The sequence below is a fragment of the Carcharhinus amblyrhynchos genome, chromosome 14, assembly GCF_965287045.1.
Source record: "Carcharhinus amblyrhynchos chromosome 14, sCarAmb.v2.hapA, whole genome shotgun sequence".
In the NCBI taxonomy this organism is placed as follows: Eukaryota; Metazoa; Chordata; class Chondrichthyes; order Carcharhiniformes; family Carcharhinidae; genus Carcharhinus; species Carcharhinus amblyrhynchos.
Window position 1 is genome coordinate 20,556,674 of NC_137337.1, and position 17,590 is coordinate 20,574,263.

Sequence of the window (17,590 nt, forward strand, 5' to 3'; positions counted from 1 at the left end):
GGGAAGTGATTGGGGTGGGGGGGGGGGGTGACGGAGGAGTGGACCAGGATGTCGTAAAGGGAGTGGTACCTTCGCAATGCTAATGGGGAGGGGAAACAGAGATATGTTCAGTGGTAACATCATGGCAGGAATGACGGAGGATGATTCTTTGAGTATGGAATTCCAACGAAAAGTCATATTGGACTCGAAGCATTAACTATATTTTTCTCCAAGGAAGCTGCCAGATTTACAGGGTTTACCCATCACTTTCTGCTTTTATTGGAGAAGGTGAGATAACATCTACCTGCAGAAAGATATTGCAGGGACAAATGCCTTTGTAGAAATACGAGCTTCGCTCTTGTGAATGAATCAGTCAGGGGCCTGGTTATGCCTTTAGCTGAGCAATTAATGTAGCTTAAATCCACAGCGTAAATTCCCAGCTGCGAGATTGGTGAGTGTAGGAGAGGCAGGCGTTAAGAATGTGGTTCGACTTGCAACTCTCAGACATGCCTCCGGGTGGCACTAGATTCCCAACCAACAATGTACCGAATGTCAACAAAAACACAAAATGCTGACTGGGTAAACAAGGAAGGGTTCCTTGAATACAATCTGATATCTAAAACTAATTAACTGCAATGGCCAGTTTTTTGTGCGCGTGAAGGGAGGAATTTGTTCTGATAGGAACATACGACTTGGCTTCAGAACTAGGCCAACTAGGCTGGCCATTAGGCCCCTCGAGCCTGCTCTGCCATTCAATAAGAACTTAGCAAAGCTGGTTGTTGTCTCAGTGCCACTTGCCCTGTTTGGCCCTGATGACCTTTTGACCCCCCCCCGGCCAAAAGACGGATTGTGGGACTGTGTCTTAGTATGTTGGCAACTGTTTTCCAATCTGACTGCGTCTGAATGTTTACCCGCTGGCAGATGACAGGAGTGTTGGAGGTGGGATGAGTTGGGCATTTCTGGCCTGGCCTCAGGAAATGGTACGTTGACCTGTTGTCCTGATGGTCAAAGGATGGAAGCTATTTCTCGGCCATGTTGAGAAAATGTTGGCCATCAGCAAATGTGTGTGGGATTTTGTTTCCTAAATGTGTTTGTTTTGAATTTGAGTAATAATGGCATTGTACAGACTGTAATGGTAGGTAATTGGACAATCCATCAGCATTAATTCTCACAGCTAACTAGAAGGAATTCTAAGAATTCAGTTACGTGGAATCCAGAAGAACAACTCAGCCAGCTGGAGAGGTTACCAAAACAGTAAAAAGTCTGACAACACCAGGTTTAAGTCCAACCAACTTATTTGATAGTAAACTATCAGTTTAGAAAACTATTTTCGCAGTAACTTCATTGCAGTGTTAATGTAAGCCTACTTGTGACACTAGCAAATCATAGAATCAGTGTGCACAGGCCAATCGGTCCATCAAGTCTGCAGCAACTCTCTGATAGAGTATTTTACCCAGGTCCCCTCCCCCTCCCTAAGCCCGTAACCCCACATATTTACCATGGCTAACTTCATCTAACCCACACGTTTTGGAACACTAAGGGGCAATTTAGCACAGACAGCTCACACATCTTGGGACTGTAGGAGGAAAACAGAGCACTAAATTGTTTCGAAAAACAGTTTAGAGAACCATTTGATAGTAATCTGAGTTTACGGTCAAATAAATCGGTTGTACTTAAACCTGGTGTTGTCAGACTTTTTACTGTGTTTACCCCAGTCCAACGCCGGCATATCCACATCAAGGTTACCAAAAGTCAGGTGATGTGATGATCTTTCGTCAGGAAATCTGAGGGAAGAGAGATACTCAGGACCACGTGTCAAAGTGCGCCCCAGCCAAGGACATAGTTGTGAAGGGTAGTCACTGTTGTAACGTTGGGAAACATCACAAGGTGAACACCCAATGAACAGCAAACAGTTAGATAAAGCAGATTGTTCTTGCGACACTGGTTGAAGCTGAGTATTGGCCTCGGCACCCAGGATAAATGTCCTGTTCCTCTTCAAATAATTCCACTGGCTTCTTCCACCTCCAACCAAGGGGCAGTTCCATATCTCTTGTAGCAGCCGACACTTTCCTCAGCACAGTGAACTGTCAGTCTAGATTACATGCTGAAGTGTCTCGTATTGAATCCATCTCCTGACTCGGAGTGGTGTGACCAACCTCTACTGATACAAAAGTACATGTTTAAGGATTAATATTTTACATCTTTCTAAAGCGTATTCAGAAAGGCTACTTTCTTATCTATACAAGATTTTAGTGTACGTCTTGCTCACTCACTTAACTGCTCTCCCAATGCTGAGTGGGAAATTGGATCAAGCCTTCAAGAAGCACAGGTTATAGATGGCCTGTGGCACGCGATCGAAGCAGATCACCTCTACAACTGAAACCCCAATTGTGTCTTTATCCATATCTGCTCGGTCACGCACTCGCTGATGGGTTAATTTCCTTCACGTTAAAAAAAAAATACATTTTAGAGAAAGGAATTGCACTACGGTGCAGCACAGTGGTTAACGCTGCTGCCTCACAGCGCCAGGAACCCAGGTTTAATTTTGGCCTCAGGTCACAGTCTCTGTGGATTCTGCACCTTCTCCCCGTGTCTGCATGGGTTTCCTCTGGGTGCTCCAGTTTTCTCCCACACTTTCTCCCAAAGGTGAGCAGATTAGGTTGGATTGGCAATGCTAAATTGCCTCCGATGGGCTGAAAGGCTGCCGCCTTTTGTATTGCAGGGATTTTATGAACTTTGTGCAAGTACGACTTTTCTCCAAATGCAGGCCAAATATCAAGCAGTCTGAAGCCGGAAAGTCAACGGTCGCCTTCCAGTGGATCCTCGTTTCCACCTCACCCCCACCAAGGTCTCAAAGGTCACCATGTCTCAAACCCTGAATTGAAACAGAACACAATAAAGATGAATGTGGGATTCATTGTGGAATGTTCCAGCAAACAAGCCATCACCAACCCCATAAACAAGAAAACCTCATTGGAGGTCAGTGGACTTCTGCATGGTCCACTGCCAATCCCCCCCAACCCTAGCCCACTATGATCCCCGTGGTGGGCAGGATGGGAAAATTGACGCATGCTAACTGCCAAGTTCGTTCTTTCCTGATTATGGGCCGTGATCTTTACTAGTGAGAAATTCGGGCAACGGGGCTAAAACTCAAAGGTTGACTGAAGATGCCAGAATCTGAAACCGCGAACAGAGGATGCTGAGAAAACTCAGCAGGTCGGGCCACCACTTTTAAAGCTTATCTAACATAAAGGAGATGACACGATGACACAGTCGTCAGCACTGCAGCCTCACAGCGCCAAGGAGCTGGGTTCGATTCCGGCCATGGGTGACTGTGCGGAGTCTGCATGTTCTCCCCATGTCTGCGTAGGGTTCCTCTGGGCGCTCTGTACTCCTCCCACAGTCCCAAGGTGTGCGAGCTGTCCGTGCTAAGTTGCCCCTTAGTGTTCCAAAATGTGTGGGTTAGCTGAAGTTAGCCATGGTAAATATGTGGGGTTACGGGGATGGGGTGGGGGAGAGGATCTGGGTAAAATACTCTATCAGAGAGTTGGTGCAGACTTGATGGAACGATTGGCCTGCCCGCACTGATTCTATGATTTGCTAGTGTCACAAGTAGGCTTACATTAACCCTGCAATGAAGTTACTGTGAAAATCCCGTAGTCACCACATTCCGGCGCCTGTTTGGGTACACTGAGGGAGAATTTAGCATGGCCAATACACCTAACCAGCACGTCTTTCAGACCAGAGCACCCAGAGGAAACTGGGAGAATGTGTAAGCTCCACATAAACAATGATCCAAGCTGGGAATCGAACCCAGGTCCTTGGCGCTGAGAGGCAGCAGTGCTAACCGCTATGCCACCGTGCTGCAAGAAAATTGACTTAAAGTCTTGAGTCCTTCTGACTCTTCAGAACTGAAGGAAGGTTCCCTTTATTTGTTCTGAAGAGCAGTCAAATAGATTCGAAAACATTAACTTTGGCAGATGAAATGCATCCAGAAATTAGGTGATGGTAATTATTCAAACACCTGAAGACTGGAAGAAGTAGAAAAGACCGAGAAAAGCACAGATGTCTATAGGTTTGAGATGTGGGGGTGGGATGGGTTAACTGGTCCAAGTACTGTGTATGACGCAGACTGTTTGTTTCCACAGATGGCAATTATTTTCAGCGAAGATGGTTTGAAAGACATAAAGCCCCAGTGTGTCATCCAGAGCTTTATAAACCACAATGCAGTTCTGTACAAAGTGTTTGTGGTTGGAGAGACATACAGCGTGGTTGAACGGCCGTCACTGAAGAATTTCTCTCGGGGCTTTTCAGGTTAGTTGTGGGAGAGAGCTGGTGAGAAATATTTAAATCCTGGCTCCTAACTCCGCACCTCTCCCTGTAATTATGCTGAACTCATCCGTCCCTGACGTCTCCAGCCCACTTGCCCACGGCCTTGTTTTTACAATGAACGTTCTTTCCTTAACTGGGCCTGATTTCAAGTGTGGGAATATTTCGTGTCACCCAAGGGACAGGCCCAAACCCTCCCTAAATTAGAAAATGTCCTGGGGATGTCACGTTCCTATCCTATCCGTTTTGCAGGATCGGTGAGGAATAATTTGCCCTGACTCCGCGTACTGACTCTCGCTGAGAGGTGCTTTAGATACCGAGCGTTCTCAGCTGCGTTCGGGCTTCAATAGATTCGGGTGGCACAGGGGTTAGTACTGCTGCGTCACAGCGCCAGGACCCGGGTTCAATTCTGGCCTTTGGTGACTGAGTGGAGTCTCCCCTTGTTTGAGTGTGTTTCCTCTGGGTGCTCCGGTTTCCTCCCACACTCCAAAGATGTGCGGGTTAGGATGATTGACCATGCCCCTCAGTGTCAGGGGGATTAATGGAGTAAATATGTGGGATTATGGGGAATGGGCCTGGATGGGATTGTTGTCGGTGCTGTCTCGCCTCCTTCTGCACTGTAGGGATTCTATGAATAGCTAGCAATTTTTTAAAATAATATTTTGTTGTCTTTTATGTAAAACAAAATCTATGATGTACTGTCTGATTTTGATTCAGTGTTTTGTTTTGTCAAATTTCTGTTTCTTGCAGACAGAAAAACAATATTCTTCAACAGTCACAATGTCTCCAAACCAGAATCTTCATCTGATTTAACAGCAGTAAGTAATAACCTTTGACCTCTTGTACTTTCTTTCGAAGTGAGGCAATTTCTTCTGTTTCTTCTCCCCCATCCCTCTCAGCACCCTGTACTACTATTTTGGGAAGCTATGCTGTTGAAAGATCAAGTGTTATTTTCTGGCTTATCTTTTCCATAGCTCTCCTGGGGAATGGGTACGATTGTATTTTGGAAGGAGGGAAGAGGGGAGGGCAAGTTAGGGAGGAAATAAGACTTTGTTTTCTTGCCATAGCTTCCTTCCTACCTGGTGATGGAAAGGTTAACAGAACCTTGTGATGCATGCGGTTCCCTGTCCATATGTAATGAAAGCACAGCTTTATATCATAGCCAGGACCTCCCCCTGTCAACGTGTGGATGCAAAGAAAATGACGATTTGATTTGATTTATTATTGTCACATGTATTAACATCCAGTGAAAAGTATTGTTTCCTGCACACTCTTCATACCATTCATAGGGAAGGAGATGAGAGCGTGCAGAATGTAGTGTTACAGTCATAGCTAGGGTATAGAGAAAGATCAACTTAATGTGAGGTAAATCCATTCAAAAGTCTGATGGCAGCAGGGAAGAAGCTGTTCTTGAGTTGATTTGTTACGTGACCTCAGTCTTATGTATCTTTTCCCCGACGGAAGAAGGTTGAAGAGAAAATGTCCGGGGTTCTTAATTATGCTGGCAGCTTTGCCGAGGCGGTGGGAAGTGTAGATAATGTCAATGGATGGAAGACTGGTTTGGTTTTTGGCACTGCAACTATCAAAGAACTTTACAATGGAGCTGAAGGTACAAGTACGTTCCTGCTTCACCAGGGCCCTGAGGAATGTTGGTTTGACCTGTGAATTGTAAGCCAGGCAGTAACGGTGAGGGTCTGCAGGGATCAGGCTTATACTTTTCAGATGGCTTGGCCAAACTACTGGTTAAGCAACTGAGCGAGTGTACGTGCTGGGTCAGGCTGACATTCCGCATAACAGTGCCTTTCCCATGACTATAGGATCAGTTAAGGATTTGGCTGGAAATTGTTCTAGTGTGGAATGGAAACCATTTCTCCATTTCTGACACTCCAGCCCCGTACGTTAATTTGTTGTTCTGACCTTGGCTGCCTGCAGACTTGAGCTGGTTTGAGAAGCCAAAAGATGACTGTTTTCCACCATTGCTAAGAAAAGGTTGTTTAAAACTGACGGATAATCAGAGATGGGCTTTACTGCACCTGGTTTGCGTCAGAAACAAAACATAGTGGGATTTAAAACTATTGTGATATTTACTTCCAAAATCTGCTGTTGGTTGCTCAGGACTTGTCAGTAAATTCTGTATCCAAAGATGTGGCAGACTTCTGTTGGCAGAAAGGCAAAAGGACCAGATAATGATGAGCTTAACTGCTGAACAGGGATGGTGTAATTCTAGTTCAATGTAGATTGTGTTGCTGTGTTTAAATTAACTGGTTCTAGAATCATAGAATCCTACAGTGCAGAAGGAGGCTTTTCAGCTCATCAAGCTGCACTGACAACAATCCCTATCCCCGTAACCCCACAAATTCACCCTGCTAATCCCCCCTGAAACTAAAGAGCCAATTTAGTATGCCCAATCAACCTAACCTGTACATCTTTGGAGTGTGGGAGGAAACCCACGCAGACATGGGAAGAATGTGCAAACTCCACACAGATGCGTTCACCCAAGGCCAGAATTGAACCTGGATCCCTGGCGCTGTGAGGCAGCAGTGCTAACAACTGTGCCACCTTTGGGTGGCACTGGAACTGAATCACCAACCTGCTGCTTTTGGATTGTTGAACACTTGACTGTGCAAATGTTACCTAATGGGATGAGGCCCAGGGCACTCTGAACAATGAACTGTTTAATGGTTCTGATGTATGGTCCAGCTGTCGGCCCCACTCTCCCCAATGGGGCGCGCAAAAAGCAAATTTGGGATATTTAAATAAACGTACAAAGAAGCCAAAGCTGAGCAAAAAATTAAAATGATCGTAAGTTTCAATGCAAACAACACAAGCAGTCGATGCTGTCAATTTTTCAGACTTGTTTCTGATCTCTCACAACTCTGCTCATTAAAAGCTTCTAACTTCTTATTAATTCACGGAATGTGGGTGCCATCACCACAGTTAGCACTTATTGCCCATCCTTAATTACCCTTGAGAAGGTACCCTTGAGGGCGGCACGATGACACAGTGGTTAGCAGTGCTACCTCACAGCACCAGGGACCTGGGTTCAATTCCAGCCTCGGGTCACTGTCTGTGGAGTTTGCACATTCTCCCCGTGCCTGCATGGGTTTCCTCAGTGTGTTCCAGTTTCCTCCCACTGTCCAAAAATGCATGGGTTAGGTTGACTGGCCATGTTAAATTGACCCTAGTATCATGGGGGTTAGCAGGGGACATGAGGATAGGGCCTGGGTGGGATTGTGATCAATGCAGACTTGATGGACTGAATGGCCTCCTTCTGTATTGCAGGGATTCTATGATTCTGTGAAGGTGATGGTGAGCTGCTGCCTTGAGCTATTACACAGTCTGGTGAAGGCAATCCCGCAGTGCTGTTAGGAAGGAAGTTTCAGGATTTTGACATAGCAACAATGAAGGAATCTCTTCACTCGAATAATTGGCAAAATACTTCACCCAGAAGTGTCCTTTGTCCCTGGGATTTTCCAAATTCATGATTCTGCCTAATTTCCTACACCTTCTTTGCATATTTTGAGATGCCTTGAGCTTTGCTTACTCAGCTGCTTGCTGTCTCACGAGTATGTAACGGATTGAAGTTACATGTAGCTTTTACTCTGTCCACGATCAGTATTTTTTATGCGTATTTGCCATTTTATCTTCAAAGTGATGGTCCCAACTAAATCATTTCAGCAGCAAGGTTTGGGTGAATTTTAAAAACAAAGGTTATTTACAATCACACGTTTACCAAGATGTTTAAAAGATGGCATTTTCACTAACCCACTGCCACTATCTCCCGCACCCACAAATTCAATGAAGGTAGCATAGGATTATAGAATTGGTACGTCACAGAGGGAGGCAGTCTGGCCTATCCTGCCTGCACTGGCCCTGCAAACGAGCATCATGGCCTAGTTCCACTCCCCTGCCCTTTTTCCCACTACCCCTGCACATTATTTCTGTTTAAGTAAGTAATCCAATGCCCTCTTGAATGCCTCAATTGAACCCGTCTCCACCACATTCCCAGGCAGTGAATTCCGGACCCGAACCACTCATTGTGTGAAAAGGTTTTTTTCTTGCATCAAACAATATGGTTGCAACTTAGAATCAGCTCAGTCTCCTTTGTGGCAGGCCTGAAGTTTCTTAGATGAATTGATTCTTTGGTCAATGTGAGGGCCTTGTAAAGCAGCAGATTCTTAGTGGCACAGTTTCTTGCAGTTGAATTTCCAGGAGGTTAGTTCTCAGGCAACCTTGATGTTGGATTAGCTTAGGGGGAAGGGAAATTCTTTCTCTAGCATTCAAGGTGTTGGTTATGGTTGGCTGCTTGGATCACATGCAGCTGATTCGATGCTTTTCAGTCAAAATCTGTATAACAGCTTCTAATGTTTTTAAAAGCAAACAAAGTATGGCTCTCACTGTGTAACTTGTACAATTTGAGAATCCTTTTCCAAAATGGGTGGGCAGTTAGGTTGATTACACATTCTGAATTGTGGTGCTTGAGAGACTGGAACGGCCAATGTCTTGTATTTGAACGACCCGTTCAACTGGTAACACCCTTTTTGAGTTGGATACAGAAAAGACAATGGACGGGATTTGACGGCCTCACTCGCCCCGAAACCGTAAAATCCCACCCGAGGTCAATGGACCTTCCCATGGTGCGCCCCTTGCCCGCTCCGATTCCCGTGGCATGCTGGGTAGTAAAATTCTGGCCATTGATACAGCAGCACTGAGACCGGGGACTGGTTTCAATCTGCAAGAGGAGTCGGGTGATCCTAGGGCGGCCATCTTCTTGTAGTCTTTGTGGTCAGTTCTTTAAATATAGCAATTGGTCTAAAGTTCCGAATATACTGGGACATGACGAGTCACATAATAAAAATCGTTGCTTGTTCAAGTTATTGTAAAAGTGTGACGTGTGTTTAGTTTATAACTGTTATCAGGAAAATCTGAGATTTTGTCTTCCATTGTCTAACACACAAGCCTTGGTATCTGTGCTTTTTCCAGCTCGATGTAGTGGAAGGTGTCTTTAGACCCCCAAGCGATGAAGTCATCAGAAAAATATCCAGGACACTTCGTGAAGCACTTGGCATATCCCTCTTTGGCATTGATGTAATCATCAATAATCAGACTGGCCAACATGCTGTCATCGATATTAATGCATTCCCAGGTAAACAACTTGTTATACGTCTTTATAAGAACAATACCACTGGATGCTTTTAAAACCAAACTCCAAGTCAGCAGTATTTCTAGCATATTTGAGAGCCCACTGGTTCGACAAGGTTTTTTTTTTGCAGAAATTTCCTGTCTGTATATATTTCTTGTATAAAGTGCAAATCCTGTGACTTAAGGTAAATGCATTGAAGGATAAGTTGGATAACGTGAGAGAGCTAAGGAAAGAGGACTCTTATAATAGCACCCTCCTATGTATGTATATAAAACAAAACTGGAGTAAACTAGTTTAAGTGATACTTGAATTACAAAGATATCTCTAACAATGCTTGTAATTTTGCCTCAACAACTTCAGATTCATGAAACATCTTTTTAGAAGTACTGTATTATGCCATCTTACTGCCGGGGCAATTTTGGATTTCTCTCCACAAACCTCAATGTCCAATGTCACTGGCTGTACGCCAAACAACGTAATCCTTCTAGCATGATGAGGCAGCTCCCAAAATCTATCAACTGCTCTTTGTATGCTTTCACCAGAATGCTCATTATGTAGCTAGCTAGGAAATGCTGTGCAAGATGGCTATTTCCATTCAATACAGGAGATTCCAGTATTGTCCTGCACCAGCATCATAGTTCATGGTGGAAAACAGCACCAATCTGCCCTTGTTCTAGAACAGGAAGTTTAATTTCTTCCAAACTTCTGCCTTCAATTATCATAAGTGGTTGAATTGACTACCAGAAAGAGTCATGGAAATATATGGTCCTCACACATGCTTGGTCAAGGCATTCGGGGGTGGAAAGGCTAGGTTTGTATGTGTAAATTGTACATTACCTTCATGGGTTCATGAAGAAGAAGGAAGCTGGGAAGAATCAAGTGAGTCTGATAAACATATATATGGAATAAACATTGTGTATCTTTTGCGTTGAGATGTGTAATAGCAACCTCTTGTGGCCATTTGTGCATGTATGGACATAAAACCGGATTAGACTAGTTCATTTGGGTATTTGAACTCCATGTGTAAGCAACAGTGTTTTTGACCTGCAAAGATATCATCGATGCTGTGATAGGGTTAGGTGAAGTAAGGTGGGAGGGAAGGTTGTGTTGAGCATATACAGTACCATGGATCTAAGGTGTTGACTGGCCTGTTTCGGTGTAGTAAATACAACACCGTGTTTCAAGTTTGTTGGTAAAATAATCCTTTTTTATTAAAGTAGACAGGGAGAGTTCTAATCTCCCAGTAAAGAAAAAGATGAATACCGATTAAAAAAGGGCGACCTGTCTAATTCAGTCTGTATTCTACTTCTGAGGATTTAATGTGGACCTATGCTTGTGAGGGAAAAAAAGCTACTTGTATGCACATTGTACATTACAAAGCTTGAGTGTTTGGCATATATATATATGTAGTTTTTTTTTAAAGAGACCATCTTTTCATCCATACAAAGGGACAGAAGTCATTAGCAATAGGGACAGAAGTCATTAGCAATGGGAATAAAAGCCTAGAGTTGTAGTTATGACCAAGGGAGGTGATGGACAATATGTTTTACCATTTCAAATTCACTTTCAATTCTTGGCATAGTTTACAGCCATGCTGTTTACTATTGGATTTAGAGTATATAGCAAGCACAAAGAAGGACTCAATGCCCACTTTCTCCCCCTAGTTGTAGGATTTTACACTGGTGCCGCAGAGCACAAGGGACTCAGATTCAATTCCTGCATCAGGCGACTGTGTGGAATCTGCACATTCTCCCCGTGTCTGTGTGGGTTTCCTCTGAGTACTCAGGTTTCCTCCTGCAGTCCAAAGATGTGTGGGTTAGATGGATTGGCCATGCTAAATTGACCCTTAGTGTCCCAAGATGTGTAGGTTAGAGGGATTACTGGTATAAATGAGGTGGGGTTACAGGGGTAGGGCAGGGTGTGGGCCTGGGTAAGATACTTTGCCGGAGAGTTGATGCAGACTTGATGGGCATGGTAAAGAATCTATGATTTTGTAATAATTCAACTGAATACAATTGACGGGTGGCACAGTGGTTAGCATTGCTGCCTCACTGCTTCAGGGAACTGGGTTCGATTCCCGGCTTGGGATCAATGTCTGTGTGGAATTTGTACATTCTCCCCGTGTCTGCATGCGTCTCCTCTGGGTGCTCTGGTTTCCTCTCTCAGTCCAAAGATGTGCGGGTTAGGTGCTTTGGCCATGCTAAATTTTCCCTTAATGTCTCAGGATACATAGGTTAGAGGTGTAAATATGTGGGGTTACGGGGATGAGGCCTAGTTGAGATTGTTGTCGGCGTCGGCTTGATGGACCAAATGGCCTCCTTTTGCACTGTAGGGTTTCTATGATTCTATGAATTTATCCTTTAAGTCTACTTCCCATCCGACTATAGGAACATTTTAGGATCTACTCTGAATTATTTAGTTCGATTTAGAATTCTGTAACTAAAATGTGGCTGATAATCAGTTTAAAATCCTCATTCTTGCCTTTTTAAATTCACACCAGGTTTTGCCCACTCTGTCTCTTCCAGCCCTGAGTTGCTCTGACTCCATCCTCTTCCACATTCTTCCCCTGCCTCCCCAACATTGTCAGTCACGCCTTCAGCTGACTGGGAAGTCTTTCTGTCCCCTTCACCATCGCCTCGCCACCTCATTCTCCATCTTTGAAATCCCTCGTCGACCAACCTTTTTGTCACTTCTAAATTTCCCGTCTCTTGTTTAACGTCGGTTTTCTATCAGCCTATCTGTAAAACACTTTGGGACAATTGTACACAGAAGGTGCTGCATTAATGAAAGCTGCCCTTGTCTTTGTTAATCTAGTCAATTTTGTATTCAGTTGGATTTTATATGAGACTTCAAAGCCCTAGCTGAGCAGAACATTTCAGTGAATTAATTCTAATGAATGCACTTGGTGTTTGATAATCCATTATTGATAAAAAGAGATAAAGTGGCAAGAATACAAAATTTCCTTTTATAAGACAATTAAAATTGCGAGGTTAAATACAATGCCCATGTAAATTTGGGTGCAGGGAAGCACAGTTCTATAATCCATCGGGCATGATGTGCACAGTGGTTATTTTCTCAGTGCCAGGGACCCAAGTTTGATTCCCGGCTTGGCTTACTGTCTGTGCGGAGTCTGCATGTTCTCCCCGTGTCTGCGTGGGTTTCCCCCAGGTGCTCCAGTTTCATAGAAACACAGAAGATGGCTTTTGGGGGCCATTTGGCCCTTTGAACCTGCTCCGTCATTCATTACGATCATGGCTGATCATCCAACTTGATAGCCTAATCCTGCTTTCTCCCCATAACCTTTGATCCCATTCATCCCAATTGCTGTATCCAGCCACCTATTGAATACATTCAATGTTTTATCAACTGCTCATGAATTCCACAGGCTCACCATTCTTTGGGTGAAGAAATGTCTCCTCACCTCTGTCCTAAATGGTCTACTCTGAATCCTCAGAGTGTGACCTCTGGTTCTGGATTCCCCCACCATCGGGAACATCCTCCCTGCATCTGTCCTGTCTAGTCCTGTTAGAATTTTATAAGTCTCTACGAGAATCCTCCTCATTTGTTGAAAATAATCCTGACTAGTCAATGTCTCCTCATACACCAGTCCCACCATCCCCAGAATCAGCCTGGTAAACCTTCACTGCACTCCCTCAAGAGCAAGAACGTTCTTCCTCAGAAAAGGAGACCAAAACTGCACACAGTATTCTAGGCGTGGCCTCACCAAGGCCCTGTATAATTGCAACAACACATCCCTGCTCCTGTACTCAAAATCTCTCGCAATGAAGGCCAACATGACATTTGCCTTCTTTACCACCTGCTGCATCTGCATGCTTACCTTCAGTGACTGGTGCACAAGGACACCCAGGTCCCGCTGCACACTCCCCTCGCCCAATATACAGCCATTCAGGTAGTAATCTGCCGCCTTGTTTTTTGCTTCCAAAGTGAATAAGCACACATTTATTCAAATTATGCTGCATCTACCATTGATTTGCCACTCACCCAACCTGTCCAGATTATTCTGAAGGATCTCTGCATCACAGTTCACCCTCCCACCCAACTTGGTATCATCTGCAAACTTTGAGATGTTATGTTTTGTTTCCTCATCCAAATCACTATATAAATATTATGAATAGCTGGGGTCTCAGCACCGATCTCTGTGGCACCCCACTAGTTACTGCCTGCCAATTTGAAAAGCACCCATTAATTCCTACTCTGTTTTCTTTCTGTAAACCAGTTTTCTATCCATCTCCATACACTTCCCCCAATCCCATGCACTTTAATCTTGCACAATAATTTTTTATGTGAGACTTTGTCAAATACTTTCTGAAAGTAACTTCCTCCCACAGTCCAAAAGACGTGTTGGTTAGGGGCATTGACCATGCTAAATTACCCCTCAGTGTACCCGAACAGGCGCCGTAGTGTGGCGACTAGGGGATTTTCACAGTAACTTCGTTGCAATGTTAATGTAAGCCCGCTTGTTACTCATAAATAAATTTTGAAACAAAAACCTCGACAATCAGCACACATCCACAGTGGAAGGGAAGCTAATGTGATGTCTGTAGCTTTAACTACAGAAACATTATCTAAAGCCTGGGAAACTGAGGAACTAAAGACTCTGGGGCAGTGCAGTGATTCCTGTTGTGAATGAGTTGTAGTTGTGTACCAGCTGGAGTAATACTCTGGAGTGTGCTTTGGCTTTTGCATGATGCATTTGAAAACTGAGAGTTTGTTCTCGGATTGCTGTACGGCTCCTGTCAGAGTGACAGCCTCCTGTTTCTGAAGATGTGCGGTTGCAGGCAGCGAGAGCTGGAAGGCTGTGAGTCCTGTTTAATGAGCTTTGCTGCCCGTTAGGGAGAGACATTTGCCTTCAGGCAACCCTGACTTCTTGTGACCGTTCTGTTCCAGTGGGAGTTCTGAATTCCAGGCCTCGACTGGAGTAGTTCCGTTCCCATCACCTTTCAGAGCCAGATTTTACTGAGCATAATCTATTTAATTTCCCTCCATAATCGTACAACTCACTCCTAGCCTTTTCTGCAAACGTTGTCTGTAACTGCAGTAGCTGTTACTGCCTCTCAATAGAAGATGTTCTCTTATGGCAATATCTTTGATCTGTTGCTTAGCTCCCAAATTTTTCCATTGAAATGACAAACGTTCACTCCTCAGCTGTGCATCAGAGACTTTGATGTTCAACACAGCAGTGGCCTTATTACAGTGGATCACGGGCGACACGGTGGTACAGTGGTTAGCATTGTTGCCTCACAGTGCCAGGGACCCAGGTTCGATTCCCAGCTTGGGTCACTGTCTGTGTGAAGTCTGCACGTTCTCTTCATGTCTGTATGGGTTTTTCTCTGTGTGCTCTGGTTTCCTCCCACAGTCCAAAGATATGCGGGTTTGGTTGATTGGCCATGCTAAATTGCTCCGTATTGTCAGGGGGATAAGCTAGGGTAAATATATGGGGCTCTGGGGATAGGGCCTGGGTGGGATAGTGGTCAGTGCAAACTCGATGGGCCGAATAACCTCCTTCTGCAATGTAGAGTTCTACGATTCTATAATTCTTGCTGTTAAAGATTCTTCATTTCCAGTTAGTTCCAGGGAAAACAAAATCTTATTGTCAGAATTAGCTAGGACGGTTTGAGGGCTTGCGTTGGAATTCCCTGGTCCCTCACGCCCTGCAACCGCTGTCGGTGAGAACGAAGAATTTGGCGCCCAGCCAAATTTTCATTCATTGCAGCGGGACTGGAGAATCCCAAGGTGAGATTGGAGAATTCCTATCTTTGACCTTCAGAGGACGATGTTATTTTGCATCCTGAAAATGTTTGGATATCACAGAAATCCATCGGAAATGTGACATTAGTACAGGGTATGAGTCTATTTATGGGCTTCTTCTATGATTATCACCTCCTGTTCTTTTATATCTGTGTATTTTATATCCACCCTTTTGAAGACCAACTTGACCTGTCCTCCCAGGGACAGGACCTTCATCCAAGCTTTTCACCTGTGGGGACGTTCTAAATTTTTTCTCATTCAAGGGACCAATGAGCAAATTTTTAATGCAGCGAAACGGGAGACTCTAGCGGAGGCTGTTCCATGGGCTCTATACAGGGTGTCACGGCCTCCGCGTGTCTCCCAGCACCAGATTTCCGGGACCATCAGCTCCAAGCCAGAATTCGACGCGGAGCTGCCTAATATATTCACAATGTAATTTCAATCTAATTTGAATAGCATTAGCGGGCCAGGGACTGAATTATCCAGGCCTCCTCATTTCCTCTTCTCACCTCCCATGTGGCGAACCACTGTGCACACGCTGATCTGTCAGTGGTGAGATCGGTGCATGCGCAGTAGCCCCACACTGCGCGCCTCCCAATCACTGGCCAACTCGACTGCTGGCCAACACTGCAACCCACCATCACTGCCCCTCCGACCCGCCCCATTACTCAATCGCTGGCTCTGCGAACCTGTACAGGCCAATCTCGAACCCTGCCGCTGGTCTGCCTCCATCTCCCAATTTTTTTTCCCACCCACCCCCATCCCAATTCCTGGCCTCCCCCCTCCTGGCAGAGTGGCAGCGGGACCCCCCACCCCACCAATTGCGCCCTCTTTAGGTCCCAATGATTGGTGGGCAGTGCAAAGGTGTCTCATGGGCATTGCCACTTTGCCCCTTGGACAGAGCCAGGGGGCCAGGCTGGCACAGTCAAGGTGGCAATGCCCAGTGGGCACCCCTTTACCCCCGACTCTCTCTGGGGAGCATCGATTGCCTCCCCTTCACTACAGTGGGGTTGGGCCACCCGCTCCTTGCAAGTGGGGACCCATTGTAAACTCCGTTGGAGTGAAACCCTCCTGGTGGGGGGATGCATTTAAATAAATTATGCAGTTCCACGCCAATTTCTGGCATGGAGCTGATGGCGCCACTAAACGATCTCCGCTCGGGTTTTCTGGCCCACCGCGGGATGGGAGAATCCCCCCCCCCCTTTTGGCACAGCAATAAACATCAATCAAGTATGAAAAGAAGCAAGTAGCTGAGCAAAATACCTCAATGAGTAATAAATAAAGATGAGCATTGTGGTGTAAAAGGGAGAGTTGGTGTTTCTGACTCGTTCCAGGCTCTGTCCTCACCAGTCATCCTCGCCCTCTTGGAGATGCATGATAGTATGTGAGGATCAGTGAGAATCCTGATAGTGAGAGTTTGTGTCCATAAACCTGGCTATCTACCCACTCTCTACTCCAGGAGCCAGTGACTTCCTAATTGGAGGGGTGTGAATGGAACGTTGGGGGGGGGGGTACGAGGGGGGGCATTGAGAAATGTGAGGGGGGCATTGGAGATGTGGGAGGGTTAGGAGGTATGAGGGGGGCTTGGGGAATGTGAGGGGGGTGTGAGGGGGAGGTTGGGGGCTGATTCTCTGGCCCCTCTGCTGCCCCAGGGCGCCCCCCTTGGCACGGGCCCCCCTTTCTCCCTGAGCCCCAAACTGCTCCTCCAATCACAGATTTTTTTCTCTCTCTCATTTATTGCTGATAGGTTCGCTATCTGCAGCTAACATGGCAAAGAAACAGCCTGTGATTGGAGGAGGAGCTCCACGCAGGTTCTTCCATTCAAACGTACCTGTTTGGCTGGCGGTTTGTAAACTGGCTCCAAGGGGCTGCAAAGAGGGTTTTTGAGAGTCGCATTCAGCTATCTGGCTGCACGCTGGGCGAGACTGCCTTAGGGAGTATTATACAACCCTGTGTCAAGTACTCCCTCTGTTATTTTTTCATTTGCTCCCTATAACGCCCATCGCAGGTGGCACTTCACCCAGCAGCAAAACAAACGCGATTGTCAAAACAACCAGAGGCAACATATATAGATGATCCGGAGGAGGGAACCGAGTGCAGGGTGTCGAAATTTGCGGATGACACCAAGATTGGGGGAACGGCGAATTGTGCGGAGGGTGTGGAGAGTCTGCAGAAGGATCTAGATAGGCTGGGCGAATGGGCCAGGAAATGGCAAATGGAATTTAATGTTGGCAAGTGTGAGGTGGTCCACTTTGGTAGGAAGAATGGTAGGAAGGACTATTACTTACGGGGCGAAAAACTGCAGCAGGCGACGGTGCAGAGGGACCTCGGGGTCCTTGTGCATGAGTCGCAAAAACCCAGCTTGCAGGT

The 17,590-nt window shown here is 45.6% G+C and overlaps 1 protein-coding gene across 1 annotated transcript in view; it reads left to right on the forward strand.

Annotated features, from left to right (window-relative positions):
* Window positions 1–17,590, forward strand: part of itpk1a (inositol-tetrakisphosphate 1-kinase a) — a 201,508-nt gene that overhangs the window by 171,471 nt on the left and 12,447 nt on the right. The window contains exons 8-10 of the mRNA XM_080202372.1: window positions 4,128–4,293; window positions 5,059–5,126; window positions 9,292–9,454. Coding sequence (XP_080058498.1) covers window positions 4,128–4,293; window positions 5,059–5,126; window positions 9,292–9,454 — 397 coding nt within the window. The remainder of the gene's footprint in view (window positions 1–4,127; window positions 4,294–5,058; window positions 5,127–9,291; window positions 9,455–17,590) is intronic.